Here is a 14903-nt window from a genome sequence, read left to right as displayed (position 1 = left end):
GACAGAGGACACAGGATACAGGACACAGGAAAGAGGACACAGGACAGAGAACTGGGGACACATGACACAGGAGAGGGGACAGAGGACACAGGACACAGGATACAGGACACAGGAAAGAGGACAGAGGACAGGGGACACATGACACAGGAGAGGGGACAGGCTTTCTACAGACACCGTCACCACCACACATGTATGGAGGCCCAGAAGTGATGAAGAGCGACGCATTACTTTTGTCTACATTTTATTTTTGATGAAAAAGCTGCTGACTGTCTTTAAAACAAAACATCAAAACAGAATCAAGATAAAAACTAATGAAACATTCAGAAGTGTTGACCTCTCTCACTCAGCTCAATGTGTGGAGATAAATAACAACATGGATCCTCTGCTCTTTTTGAAAGATTATTTACTACAGTATCATACACATTTACATCCAGTGTGTTGACAAGAATCTGTGCACACACACATTTAATGCAGCACAATATCAAACACTGGCAGGTAGGAGTCGGCTCGCTCGCAGGACCTGAACTAGTTAAATCTCTTCGACAAAACGCTGTGGTACAATCCAACTGTCCGTCATCACGTCACCTTTGTCACAAACAAAAGCAAAGACAACAACTAAATCGAGTATTTGTACATCATTTACAGAATGTTACATCCAGAGAAATGGTTGTAAATGCATGTGTGAAGTTGAAAAAACTCAAATCTCACCAAGTGTGATCGTCTTATTTATACTCTAAGATATGTCATTACACGTAGAAGAAGCCACGCTCACCTGACAGGTCCAGACTTACTCGTCAAGTTTCTGGAAATAAGCTTTGAAACTAATTTCAACAAACGTAAAATGTAAATTTTACCTAATGAATCTTGTGTCAACAATCTTAACTCTCCTGGGAGGAGTTTTTGTCTCGTTATGAAACAGACAGATATTAATACTGACGCTGCTTTGTGAACAAACAAGATCATAGTGGACACGTTTATATACTAATAAGGCTGTCAAAGGATAATGTTTTTTATTGTAATTAACCTCTTAATTTCAAAAGTTAATCACAATAAATCACATTTTTTATCATGTTTGAAATTCCATTATTTCCCATTTTAAAATTAAAAATTGTTAGGCTTTTATTTTGAAGTTTTGTACTGTCTTAAGCTGAGAGTACTCTAGCTGCTGTTTAAGTTCAACCATGCTTTTATTTTGAAATAAAGTATGGAGCTTCTATTGATGGAAGGTTATGACATGAACTGAAGCACAGAAACAGGAAGTGGTCAGGGATCCCAAACTGACGTCAAACCTAACCCTAACCCTAATGACTATTGCTCAGTACATAGGGGGCCGTACACACTAACCACTACAGCATGAATCCATACCGGCGCCCCTACTTGTAATATCTTGATTAAAATGTTAGTCTGGACTTGTCAGGTGAATGTGGCCTTTGTTAAGTGTTTTAAATTATTAGAACTAGAAAATGAGACGAATACACTTGTTAAGATTTGAGTTTTTGCAGCGTGAGTCCACGTGTGCATCATGATTTAGAAGTGACATCATATCCTCATGTTAGCGTCACTTTTACATCACGTTAGTTTTTGGGTGATGCTGAGATTTATTTGTATTAATATAACTTACATTTGCGGTTTTTACGATACCAGATTTTTAAACTTTGATATGGTTCTACTAAAATTTAATTATCTTATTACCGTTTCAATACCACAGCAAGAAAAATACAAGTCCTCAGCACACGATATTTTGTGATTTCTCATTTTGAATCACTAAGAGTGACTTCCTGCGTCTCAACTGAACAAATACGTTGGAAACATTTCAGTACAGAAATGTTGGCAGAATGCGTCGTAGTGTTGTAGGACTCAAAATCGGTCTTGGTCTCGAGATCACTTTTTGAAGGTCTCGATCCCTATATGTCTTGGTCCTGGCTCGGTCTTGCCCTGCCCTGGTCTTGGTCTTGTCTCGGTCTCGGAGCACTCTGGTCTCTGGTATGTCTTGGTCTGGGTTAGTCTGGTCTTGACTACAACACTACTGTATGGTTTTAAAACACGTGGGACCGAAAAACATCGAAAACCTTCCCTCCATAATGTCGCCCACTCGTCTCAGTTAGTTCTCTAGATATGAAATGCTGTCGCTGTTTGAAGTCGTTTGTCATCCTGTTGAAGATAAAATGACCTCATCATGATCAGGATATGAGTTTGTTTTTGTCATAACTGGAGTAACACCTGCCTTTGAGTCTGTCATAGTCAATGTAAAGATGTGAAACAACACCGACACAAGAAATCAGAACATATTGAACTCGAGGTTAAGGAAGGATGCTTCATGGATACATAAAGTCAGAGGCTTAGACCTCGTCCACACGCAGCACTTTTTGTAAAACTCCTCTTTAGAACTCTGTTTAAGGTGTTTCTGTGTAGTTGAGGAAAACTGAAGCTTTGGGCTGTAAAGTCACGCGATGCGTCGGTTTCTCCTCCGTTGACGCCATCATGCGACGCCGTCACTTTTGTTTACATGAGATCAGAACGATAGCGGACGTGACCAAACTAGTGCTGGTGCTAACGGTGCTAACTGGACTTTTTTTTACATGCCAACATGTACACACACAGTTACTCTCCCACTATGTTGACGAGCAGAGACACCAGAAAGGACAACGTTGTAAAATGAAACGGTCATTGCAGAGGAATGGAGAGAACATTTTAACATGTCAAGGACATCGTTTATGACCTGGCGTGCTCATGACAGCTGTAACAGTGCGTTTTGTGTTTTCATGTGGACGAAGATGTTTTTGATGACTAAGCGTTTGTGGACGGGATCATTTTTTAAACAGAGGAGGAAAACCTCTGTTCAACAAAATACCCGCCTACATGTGGACGAGGCCTTAGTGTGTCTTTCTTTAAATTGAAAGATGAATAACTGTCCTTCTCTCTGATGCTCGTGAAATCGATCTGAGATGATCTAACAGGCTGTTTGTGTGCACATGTTCTCTAAGCATCTTTTTCCAGGATGTTAACAGACGAAGCTCTAAGCACACACACACGGTTGGTATCATATGAAGATTACTCCTAACATGTTTTCGCCTTTACTTCTCTACTTTAAGATAAAACAAAATGCGCACACACTTTGCATTAAGGGTTTGAATTCTCACTTGTTCAAAAATGTTTTGCATTTTTCTCCAGCATTTAATTTGACAGCTCTGCACTCGTGGAGGTTATTCTGTCTTTCCTGACAACCCGTGTGCAGATAGTCAGCTGTTGTGACAGCGATGACGGCTGAAGACTATACAGTAATAATTTACAGTAAACTACTGTGCGGCCACTGTGGTGCCTAAACTGAAGAGTCACGGGATGGCAGACGGACACAGAGAGCGCTTTCTGTTCTCCCTCCCTCTTTTTTTTCTCATCGCAGTCCGCTCTCTAACACGCTGTCAGTCTGAACTCAGCCCTGAGATCCAGGACTGGACTGAGAGTTTCCCGCTGAGCCACGGGAAGGGGCCCGGCCCACCATCTCTTGGCCCCACTCGCGTTGGTTGGACTCCTGCAGGCCCCGTCCCGTCGTCTCGATCGGCAGCGCGCAGGAGGCGAAGGCGGCGAGGAGACAGCAGCAGCAGTACACAGAGAGCGCCAGGTACACGGAGGACTCCAACATCACCTGATGGAGGAGGAAACACAAAAAGTGATGACCACTCTCTCTTTTTTCTGAGTTATTAAAATCACAACCAATGACAGAGGGCTGTTACCTGGGCAACAAAAGGTGTAATGAGAGCTCCTACTCTGGCCATCCCACTGCTGGTTCCCAGTCCCAGAGCTCGGGTGGCTGTTGGGTAAACCTGCAGAGCAAGATTGTGCAATTAATCACAGTTTCATTGTTACCATAATTGCATCGCAAAAGTCTGAATTCATCCCAATAAATTAGATCCAGATCTCGCAGAGATTCGCAGCAGCTCTGTTTGGAATTAGCCGGAGATGTCACCGAGTGAGCAGGATCGCTCGTTAAACATTTTGTGTTTTATTGTTGATATTTAATGTTATACTTTTGTACATAGAGAGCTCAGTTCTCACTCAGCATGTAAACATTTTGACCTGTTGGATGGAGGCCTGAGTTTAACGGTCATGTTTTCATGATTCAGTCAGATGAAGCTAAAGCTAGCTATCAGCTGCACAGATCAATAACTGGGGCCAATGAAGGGGTGAAAAAATGCTTTTTGGATTCAGGAGATACATGACAACAACATGTACAGCAGAAAGACATAAAAACTGTGAGTTATATCTCTTATGCAGCCTTTAACTTGTTTATTTATTGCACTTCATATCCTTACTGACATCTTGAAGAAAGGTTATCACATATTTTTTCTCACATCTGTCATGCCTACTGCAGAGTTCAGAAAATACTTGGAGGCTGCCATGATTTTTTTTTACAGGATATGGATTCAAGCTATGCTAACAAATCTGCCTTCTGTTCATGTGGTTGATAAACTGACCTCTGGAGTGTAAACATACGCCGCCTGGAATCCCCCCGCGATGAACGCTCTGGCGATGAATATCAACACTGTCATGGACACTCTGCAACGGAGAAGAAATGTTAGGCTGGATAAAAAAGATGGTCCACAGTTTATTGTTAAACCTTCTCCTCGGTTTTCTCCTTACCTCCCCACACAGCCGTAGAGAGGAATGATGCACATGGAGAAGATGAAGAAACACAACGCCATCGTCTTCCTCCTGCCCAGACGATCGATGGCCCACAGTGTCACCAGCAGTCCTGAGAAAATGGAAAAAGTTATTCATGTTAAAAAATGAAATTTAATAGGTGGGTTTTTTTTATCTTACATTGAAGATATAAGGCTGTGGAAGCCTGAAGAGGATGTTTTATTTAGACTGTCTTCCCATCATGACGAGTCATTTCCATTAGTTTTCTTGAATGTTTTTTAAGGTGTATTTTTGAGCTTTTTATGACTTTATTTTGAGATACAGCAGGCTTGCTATAGAATAAAAAATGTAATTTTGGATGTAGACACTGAAAAGTGTGTACAGACACAGAACGATCTGAGGTGTACCTGGGAATTCAGATAATGTGGTCCACAGTAAGTCTTTGTAGTCGTCAGAGTTCAGATATTTACACTCCAGGCTGCATGGAAGCTCCTCCTTACTACTTTTGGACACTAGAGGGAGACAAAAACACCACAGAGACAGAGAGAAGGTTAACACCCTGCTGCAGGCAGAGTAAGTGTACTGACCCTTTCTGGAGGCAGACACAGAAGAAAAAAAACACAGATGAAACCAGGAACATTGAGGAGCACTCTGGTCCTTCACATGTCCCATTAGACATTAATGGTATCAGTTGAATCTGTGTCCTTCCTGCACGGGCGTGTTGAATAAAAACATTTACACTTCACTGACTCTGAAAACAACAAGATCATTATCTTTGTTATCACAGACTCGAGAGTCCATTAAAAACAGATTTTAAAAAACAACAAAAAAAATAACACCAATATTGAGATGCTGACAATGTTTTTCATTCTAGAAATTTAGACTCGGGCTGTGCAATACATTGCAGTTTCACTTTATCAGTTTATAATACAACATGCTATAACTCATGATGATACGATACCACATGACACTTCAGGATATATATCAATATGATCAGGTACGATTCAATACCACCAGATATGACCTGACACAAAAAGATAAGTTTGTACACAGGGACAATAATCTGAATAGAGATTAGAACTAAAAATACTTGGAAGGACTCTAAACATATGTCCCGGGTTAACAAAAAAAAAGGAATACCAATTACTGGACAACTGAAGATTGCTAGGAAAAAGGCAATAAAAGAATATTCGAGATTATTAAAAGAGTGTACTTGTTCCAGTAAACCAAACCGACTCCGTGAATAAAATCTAAAATATGAGGAGGAAATATCCAACAGTCTGGGACATGAAGGAGGTAGAAAAAATGCCAAGGAATGTCTAAATGGTCTCTGTGATTGTGAATTGTTTGTTTTAGTGATTTTTTAATTTAAAATTTTAATATTTCTTTGCACTTTACCTTGTTGTTGAAATGTGCGACATACTTGCCTTGCCTTTCCTACACGCTACGATTCATTACAATACGACACAACACACGATATGAATCATTAGAAGATACTTTATTGTACCATAGAACTTTGGACTACATGTGCTGCATAGCTTGAGTTGCCTCTGAATTATTATTAATTGAGAAACAATAAAAGCAAACAACACTCCACATGTTGTTTATTTATCACTCATCTTGTCGTTTTCTCACATTGTGCTGCGCAGGCATAATCCAGATCAATGATACTCGTACTTTGTGTCTCAGGAGTTTGACACAAAGCCCTGAGCATTGTCTGTTTCATCAGCGCGCTACACTAAGTGTGAGTGTTTGTCCTCGAGTGTGCGAGGGCGTCTGTTGGTGTCGGCGCAGTGACTCACCTCCACACGTACCTCCCTCCTGAAACAGCTCTGTGGTGAGCAGCACCAGCCCGTAGTAAGAAAAGGCGTTCGCAAACCTAAAGAGAGAAAAAAAACACGGAATGAATCAAACGTGATGTAAAGGAACAAAGTCAGATCAGTGAGTAAGGATTAAGACAGGATATCATCATCATTCACTGCACTCACCAAATGAACCAAAGCAGCACGGTGGTCATACAAAGGTGTGATGAAAACAAGTCTTTGATCTTACCACGCTCCTCCTAGTTTAAAGAACAGACGTGGGAAAAACAAACCTGAATACACGAGCTGCAACATAAGAGGGAACTGATGTTTACACACCACTGAGATTTAGGATTCTGCAGACTCAGTGTTTACCTGCTTAGCAGCGATGAGTTTTCCAAGCGGCATCGGTGCTCCGTTCTCTGAAGCGATGCGTTTCAGTGTGGCCAGAGCTTTTTCCTGATTCCCCGTCAGCACGTCGTACCGAGCGCTCTCTGGTAACCACTGAAACCCCCCCCCCCAAAAAAACACAGCCCAAAATACAGACATGTGAAACAGTGACTGGTTACTCTTTCATGTTGTGGAAAAGTTCAAGATTACAAAAAAAACATGTGTCAGAGGTCATTCTGTCCCACATTATATGAGGATAAGTACCTCAGTGATGCATTTCACGCAGTCATATAATCACCACCTGATGAATGGTCAAACATGTAATCACTGATTTAACTCATTTATTTTCAAGGTGACATATTCTCCTCCTCTTCAACCAGTGTAAATAAGTCTCAGAGCTCCTCAAAACATGTCTGTGAAGTGTCTTGTTCTAAATCCACTCTGATCCTGTATTTGATCATGCCTATAAACCCCTCTATTTCAGCCCTGCTCAGAACAGGCTGTTTCTGTGTCTGTACCTTTAAATATGTAAATGAGCTGTGTCTGACCACGCCCCCTCTCTGGAAGGATTTGGGGCGGCTCAGGCTTTCTCGCTCCATGTCCTATTGTTTACAGTGAGAAGGCAGACTCAGAGGACAGAACAAACACCTAGCTGTGGGAGTGTCACCCACCTGGGGGAGGGGTTACTGCCCTTTGTGATGTCATGAAGGGAAAACGGCCTGTTTGAGCACACATTTTCTGAAACATGGTGAAGTGTGTTTTTTATATGTGATCCTTCATTTCAGTTTTCTTCCTGTACTGTATGTTAACTCCTCTGTATGTATCTACTTTTTGGACTTATTTGAACCATGTATGATTGATATGTAAAGTAGCTAATGTACACTTTGTTGACATGCTGATATTATAAAACTGATAATCTGATACTCACGAAGGAGAAGAATGCAAAGATGAAGAGAGGGATGGTGGAGAGGCCGAGCAGCCAGCGCCAGCCCAGAGTGGGCATCACCAGAATCGCTAAGAGGACCTCAAACACGGTGCCCAGAGCCCAAAATATCTGCAGGATAAAAACCTCTATTACATAAAGCCCTGCTGGCACAACAGAACAATGCGCTGCTGTGCAGTAATGGCTGCATGTCTCATATTTCAGGGTCCACTAACACTGTTTCTAGCTGGGCAATTAGTGAGTCTGATAGCAGTACAGGTTTTGTCAATACCTCCATTAGCAGGATGCACGTGGCTCTGGACTTCATGGGCAGAAACTCAGCATACAGTGTCACCCTGATAAGAAGGAAAATGTCACATTTAGTACTAACTCAAAGTCATGAACCATAGTGCTTTTATTTGAGGGATTAAAGAGGGTAACTCACGACTGAGGTGCTCCACCGATCCCAAAGCCCACCAGCGCGCGGAGGACGAGGATCCAGCCGTAAATCGGTGCAAAAGCACTCATCAGGCCGTAGAACATCGTCCACAGCACGCTCATCTTCAGACCCTGTGTGTAACATTAAGACATGACAAGCTGATGAATACATGGTGGTGATCTGGTGAGGCTTTTCAGGAGAGCATACAGCTTTAAGGTCGTCAAAAATATCAGTAATTTGATACTTTTAAGAGTCAGGGACAGAGAGAGAGAGGGGAAAGACAACCAGAAAAGGAGCCGCAGGTCAGACCCGAACCAGGGTCGCCTGCTTGGAGGACCACAGCCTCCGTACATAGTGTGCGCCAACCACCATCTCAGTTATTTTAAAGTTAAATGTTATCAAGTGAACCAAATCGTTTAAAAAACTACAGATCTTGATTCATATTTGAACCTAAGCAGCCACAAGAAAAAGGGAGAGCAGCAAAGGTTCGTTCAAATTTAAAGGTCAGAAAACACTGATGTGTCTCATGTCCTTTGACGGCTCATTACGACGTGAACATTACATTTATGTTTCTGACAAACAGACGAGAGAGAAGAGGAAGTTATACTATCTAAACTGTACAAATAGTTCAGCTTCAGTGACGAAATGTTGCCAATGTGTTTGTGCAATTTAGACAGCGTGCAGAAGTTTGCTATAATTTTTTGGTGATTAAGAACAAGAAATTATCCAACATTAGGGGCCTAGGATTATTTATTTTATGGAATTGAAACAGGTATCCATATTATTTGATTTGTACTAGTACTGTATCCATAGACTGTAAATATTAGTGGATGAAGCCCGAGTGACGTCACTCGTCGGTTCCTGCAGGGGGCGCTGGAGTCATGTCGATGGCGGTCTCCATGCTGGAAATGCCTATATATGGATAACGCGTCTCGTTCATGAAATCAAAACTGATGACTTATCAAAAGAATTCACCCTCCATAGAGTGTGTGCCGATCGAGACACTAATCAGACCTATTTTATTTTTTTGTACCAGGATCTAAACATGTTGATTTCTGCTGTTTGCTCCTGGAGCCAGCCTCAAGTGGACACTCGACAAGCGTACTGAAGGATTTTTGCACTTCAGAATTCGCTTCATTTCTCAACAGCGGAGGTTGCCACTTGATCGTATAAAAGTATAAAATTCTAATACCATGACAACCCAACAACACAGCAATCAATGTCTTTAATTCATTAACCAAAAGTTTAAATTCTAATGCCTAGAAACTCAAACTTCTGTTTTTACTTTCATAACGTTATTCTATCATGTAGTATTTTTATGTCTTTACTCACTCAGTACTTTTGATTGCACTTTGGATGTTGAATGTGTGTGTGTGTGTGTGTGTGTGTGTGTGTGTGTGTGTGTGTGTGTGTGTGTGTGCGTGCGTGCTTGTGTGTGTTTATGGTTTGTTCTTGTGCTGTGCTGTGATTTGTGTTAACCTTAATACCCACTGATGCTTTTACACAGTTGAAGTTCCTTACGGATAAATAAAGTTGACAGCAAATGAGAAGATTCACCGCACACAAGAAGGCGGAATCACTTCTTCTTTTTACTGAATTACAAACTCGAACACCGGCTGTGAATCTTCCCATTTGCTGTCAAGATGACGTTTCACCTGCACTAAGATTTAAGGACTGACATCACTGTGCACGGGGCATCCAGCATAAATCATCTCCATGTCAAAGAGGCTTTTTAACAACTTGCCGTCTTTCTGCCGTATCTGTCCGATATGTTTCCCCAAAGAGACGAGCTGATCATCATCCCGATAAACACGGCCTGCAGAGACAGAAACAAGACGACTTATACAGACTTATAATATACATATCTATAATGCTCATCGACAGCTCTGTAGTTTCTCATCAAAGTCAGAACAGTGCAAAATAATTTTGATGGTATTTTAAACCAAAATGCTTCCAAACATCTCATAACAGTAACCCATCACTGTTTCCAACAAGCCCATATTTACAAACCGGTCGCCAACTTTCAGTCATGTTGCACAAAGAGCGCTTAACTAACGTTTTGATAGGGTTTACCGATGTTAGCAGCGCCACCTCCAGGCTGAGCAGCCTCCATTCACAGTGCAGCTGAGGGGCTAAGATGCTGAGGATCATCATCTCCATAGCATCAGCCATCTGAGTAAACAGAGAGAAACACAAGTGGTAAATGACTCACACATGCATACACACTGTCAGTATGGATGAGACTCTCTCTGAGTATGAAGTACTTTAAGTGAGGAGCAGTTCTCACCCAGGACAGACCAGTGAGGATGGAGAGTTTCCACTGAAACGTCCCGAAGCCGATGGCCTCCACGGCATCTTCTACCATGAACGTGTCTGATGGAGAGTGAAAGTGTGTTAATAAGCGTGTGCTAAATATCTACAATGATGATTTTGAGATTTCAAACAAAGTAAATGCTCTGCTCAGTGATCGGTTTTGGAGTCTCAACAACGTATACCTCATTTAGGAAGATTAAAAACAACGGTGTCTTTACCCAGTAGTTGAAAATAATAACTTTTTACTTTGCTCTTTAAAAAATGTGCTTTTTCGCACAGAATACTGACATGTTTTTAAAAAAATGTAATGTTTTTTAATACTTTAAAGGAGAAATATGTAACTCTGAACCCTAGTGTTTAAAATGGGTACTGCTGTCTAAATTCTAAACATTGTAGAGAGCTGTCTCCCCCCGCCCCCTCCTCTCTAGAGTCGATGCTCACACAGGTCACCATGTGGTGGACTCTGAAGCTTCAGTGTTTATCCAGCTCTGCATGGGTCTGTAAACCTTTCTGTGTTCTAACCTCTCTCCATTTTTCAAAAGCATCTCCAATATTGATCCTAGTTTGAGCACGTTTCTGCTCGTGGAGCTTATTAGAAACATGCAGAGGCTTTTTAGGTCGGGTACAATCACTTCTATCTGAACCACTTCTCTTGCCCGCTTCCATCTCTGCAACACCTGTTGACCTGATAACTGCTCTCATATCTGGCAAACCGAGGGGCGTCCAAAACGGCCGTGTGGGGGGTCGCCTTAAAACCGCCTACCTAAAGTTAGAAGGAGGACATACTGACTGCTGCATTGTTGTCAGAGAAGCCAGCACTTCAACATAGCATGTTTCCTTAATGTCTGATCAGATAGTAAGATAACTTTATCAGTTCACTCGATATCTTACATGTTGCTCCTTTAAACTTGTTGGTGACTACTGATGATGTATCAGGGTTTTGATACGTCATCCCATTTCACAGGGGGAGATTTCACTACAACCCGTTGTAACTCTGTTCTGAGGGTCAAAGCGAGGGGAACAGGTAAAGATTATAAATGAGACTGAGCTTTAGAGTGACACCTGACTTCCTCGACAGATGTAAACAAACGTGGAGAAGAATGGAAACAGTTTTTGATGTAAGTGTAGGGACTAAGAGTTAAAAAAAATGACTTTACCATCCGTGGGATTGGCGAACTCCCGGGGTACCGGAGCTCCGTCTGTGAGCGCCACAGACTCCAGATCATTCTGCTCTGGGACCTTGATAACCTGATCTCTGTTCTCGCCATCATCCTCGGAGCGTGTGCTCTCACCTGTGCGACGAAAGCGAACAACCCTACAAAAAATAAAAAATAAAGCGAGAGAGTTATTATTCTAAAAGCCCGGGAGAGAATAAAACCTCTGCTGGTCAGGGGAGATTCAGAGTTCATTACCAGGAGAGCAAAGCAGAGTACCAATGGGAGTCAGGAGCCGTTGCCTAGGTGATAGGAGCTTTTCCTGGCTGTGATTTTGTGAACTGGTGGTAATAGCGTCCTGTAAGCGAATCATGTCAGGCTGACTGACACCTCGGCACGCTGTGCTTCACCATTTGGCGAGCTTATAAAATCGCAACACCCGGAGAAAGGCGTGTTTTCCACAGAGGGAAGCTGTAATCTTTGAGCCACATGTAAGTAGACGGTTAATGAAGGAGGAGACACTTTAAGAGAACTTGGAGAGAGCCAGTGAGGTCTTAATCACTGTAATTACATAACACAGCCTGCTTTCAACAGGCAGTATCAGCGCTGCAGACGAATTTGTAAGATGTTCAAACACTATTATCATCCTTTAAAGCTTTGTAATCACGACTGAATCTTCCCGGAAAGAGAATGTACCAAATGCAGGAAGTGACTCAGAAGTGACTGAGTTAGCGGTCAATTAGTTTGTTTGGGCGGAAAGACCGGATTTCGTTGAACCCAGAAAATTAAGTTTTGCTTTTCTTGTGGACGGTCTCTGGAGTATTTGAAGGAAACGCACCGGACAGAAGAATCTGCTGTCTGGTCAGAGGGATCACAAATTAAATCACAAATTTACATTCTGGAAAACAATTTACAAGATGTGAAAGCGCTGAGACAAATTTACAAACGACAGACACTTGAATGTACCAAATGCAGGAAGTGACCCGGAAGTGACTGAGTGAGCGGTCAATTAGTCTGGGCGGAAATACTGTGAGAAAAGTGATTTACAGAGGACCAGGCGGAAGGTCTCGGAGATGCCCTCGGTCCTCCTGTACGGTCCGTGTCCTTCAAATATTCCAGAGACCGTCCACACATAAAGCAGAACTTCATTATCTGGCTCAAGTGGGTTCCACAAAACGGACACAACATCATCCACTCTTTCCAACAAAAAGAAACTAATCGACTGCTCACTCGATCCCTTGCAGGTCACTGCTAGGGGGGCTGATCCCAGCTGTCATTGGGTGAGAGGCGGGGTTACACCCTGGACTGGTCGCCAGCCAATCACAGCGCTGACATATAGAGACAGACGACCAGCCACACTCACATTCAGAGAGTCACCAGTTAACCTAATGAGCATGTCTTTGGACTGTGGGAGGAAACTCCCACAGACAGAGGCTCCTGTCAGACGGGGATTCAAACCAGGAACCTCCTCGCTGTGAGGTGACAGAGCTAACATCTGTGCAGGTTACATTTCTACCTCCATCCACCAGAAAGTTTAGAACTGAAGAAGCCTTTCCAGTTGTCTTTGGATCAAGCTTTGAAACAACAGCAGTAACCGCTGCGCCACCGAACGGCCCGGCAAGAGTCTGTTGTTTCTTCATTTGCTTCGGGACGAGTGAAACATTCTGCCTCTTGTAAATTTGTCTCAGCGCTCGTAGAAGTGTTTCACATCTTGTAAATTTGTTTGTTTTGTCCTTGGGAAAAGTGTTTGCTTTTTTTAATTCAGTTTTATAAAATGTAAAAATGTTTTTCCAAAATGTAAATTTGTCTCACACTTTGTAGAAGTTGTTTCGCACTTTGTACGTTTGTTTTGCACTTCATAGCCACCGCAAGTAAGTATAAAATAAACTACACACCCAAAAGCATTCAGGCATGTTGTGCAGTGAGTGGCCAGTTAAAGTGACTGGTTCTGAGATAAAGTGGAATGGTACGATGTGATTAGTATATCATCATCATTTCATTAACAGAGATTGTATTGTTAAAAAAAACAATAACCTTAATGGGGCGTGGGTAGTCTAGCAGTTAGTGTAGACGCCTCATGTACAGAGGCTTGAGAGCAGGTGACCCAGGTTCAAATCTCACCTGTGGCTCTTTCCCCTACATGTCATTCCCCTCTCTCTCTCTCTCTCCGGTTTCTGACTCTGTCCTATCTCTAAAGGAAAGGCTTTAAGAAGATGGTCAGGATGGACTTGCATTGACCAGCTTTTAGCTTCATGAATGTACAGCAGCAGGACGGAAATAAATCACAGCAGGTACTGAGTCATGACCGCAAACACAATTACAAGTTAAGATGAGGTGCTGATGATCAAAATAAAAACTTAATCTATAAAAACAAGATGTTTACAAAGTGCTTTGACAGACAAAGCAAAGAGCAGGAATATAAGATAATAAGCATCAACAGTCAGGACAAACATTAAGTCTGTAACAGTCAAACCCACAGGGCAAGAACAAGCAGAAGCTCAACAAGAAAACATGCAAATGAAGGTTTAAAGCAGAAACAATAGGTCTGAACATGCTGTCAAAGTCAAAGCAATGCGAATGAATTAAAGCAAAAACAGTCCTCTAAGGTTAAACCTACGACTGTAAACAAACTGCACCCCCAGCCCTGTATCAACATGCTCATCTGTTTTCACGTGTCTCTTCATGTAGGGGTATTTCTAGGTGACATGGAGGGATAACATGTGGTTGTTGGTGATTGCTGCCTTTAAGGAATGTCATGCTATTTGTGTTGAAGCGAGCTAATCAAGCACACACGATACGAAAGCCGTCAGAGGGCGACGCGTCAGGAAAACACGGCGTCACGGTCTGAGGATCGTGGGCTGAATTCAAAGTGCTGAGGGGGGGAAATGTACTCACGGCAGCTGTCTCAGTTGGAACAGATCATCGTCCATTTTGGTGTTTGTATGACGGGCGCTCCGTTTGGCCTCATCGCCGTTCACATTATCACGACGAGCAGCGATTTCAGCACCGAGGAGAGCGACCTGCTCCGGGAGTCCGCCGGCAGCCAATGAGAGGCCGCCCTGCGCGACTCACAGCACGAGACACACCGAGAGGGAGAGAGAGAGTGGGGGGGGAGGAGGAGGGGGGGGAGGAGGAGGGGAGGAGCTGACACTACATGACTGCTGATCAGGGGCGTCAACAGGGTTTCTGCACCCCATGAAAACATATCACCTTGGGCCTCTCTCCACCACGACCTCAGCCTGCCC

The 14903-nt window shown here is 42.7% G+C and overlaps 1 protein-coding gene across 1 annotated transcript; it reads right to left on the bottom strand.

Annotated features, from left to right (window-relative positions):
- Window positions 1-518: 518 nt before the first annotated feature.
- On the bottom strand, window positions 519-14753 carry svopa (SV2 related protein a). Its single transcript, XM_020643288.2, has 16 exons — window positions 14554-14753; window positions 11662-11819; window positions 10479-10564; window positions 10265-10363; window positions 9936-10007; window positions 8198-8322; window positions 8045-8108; window positions 7759-7884; window positions 6816-6944; window positions 6627-6700; window positions 6441-6517; window positions 5046-5150; window positions 4639-4750; window positions 4473-4554; window positions 3732-3821; window positions 519-3643 (listed from the first exon to the last, which is right to left on the bottom strand). Exons 1-16 carry the CDS (start codon window positions 14586-14588, stop codon window positions 3431-3433), a joined length of 1647 nt encoding a protein of 548 aa, XP_020498944.1. The 5' UTR covers window positions 14589-14753; the 3' UTR covers window positions 519-3430.
- Window positions 14754-14903: the final 150 nt, after the last annotated feature.

Source organism: Labrus bergylta, chromosome 2 (assembly GCF_963930695.1).
Source record: "Labrus bergylta chromosome 2, fLabBer1.1, whole genome shotgun sequence".
Taxonomy (NCBI): Eukaryota; Metazoa; Chordata; class Actinopteri; order Labriformes; family Labridae; genus Labrus; species Labrus bergylta.
This window is presented reverse-complemented; position numbering and strand designations above follow the sequence as displayed.

Coding starts and splice junctions, on each gene's coding strand:
- svopa (XM_020643288.2), bottom strand. CDS start 14,588: ATGGACGATGATCTGTTCCAACTGAGACAGCTGCC. Junction 10,565..11,661: donor GTTCGCCAATCCCACGGATG/GTAAAGTCATTT, acceptor ACTCTCCATCAG/ACACGTTCATGGTAGAAGAT. Junction 4,555..4,638: donor CTCTACGGCTGTGTGGGGAG/GTAAGGAGAAAA, acceptor TCTCCGTTGCAG/AGTGTCCATGACAGTGTTGA.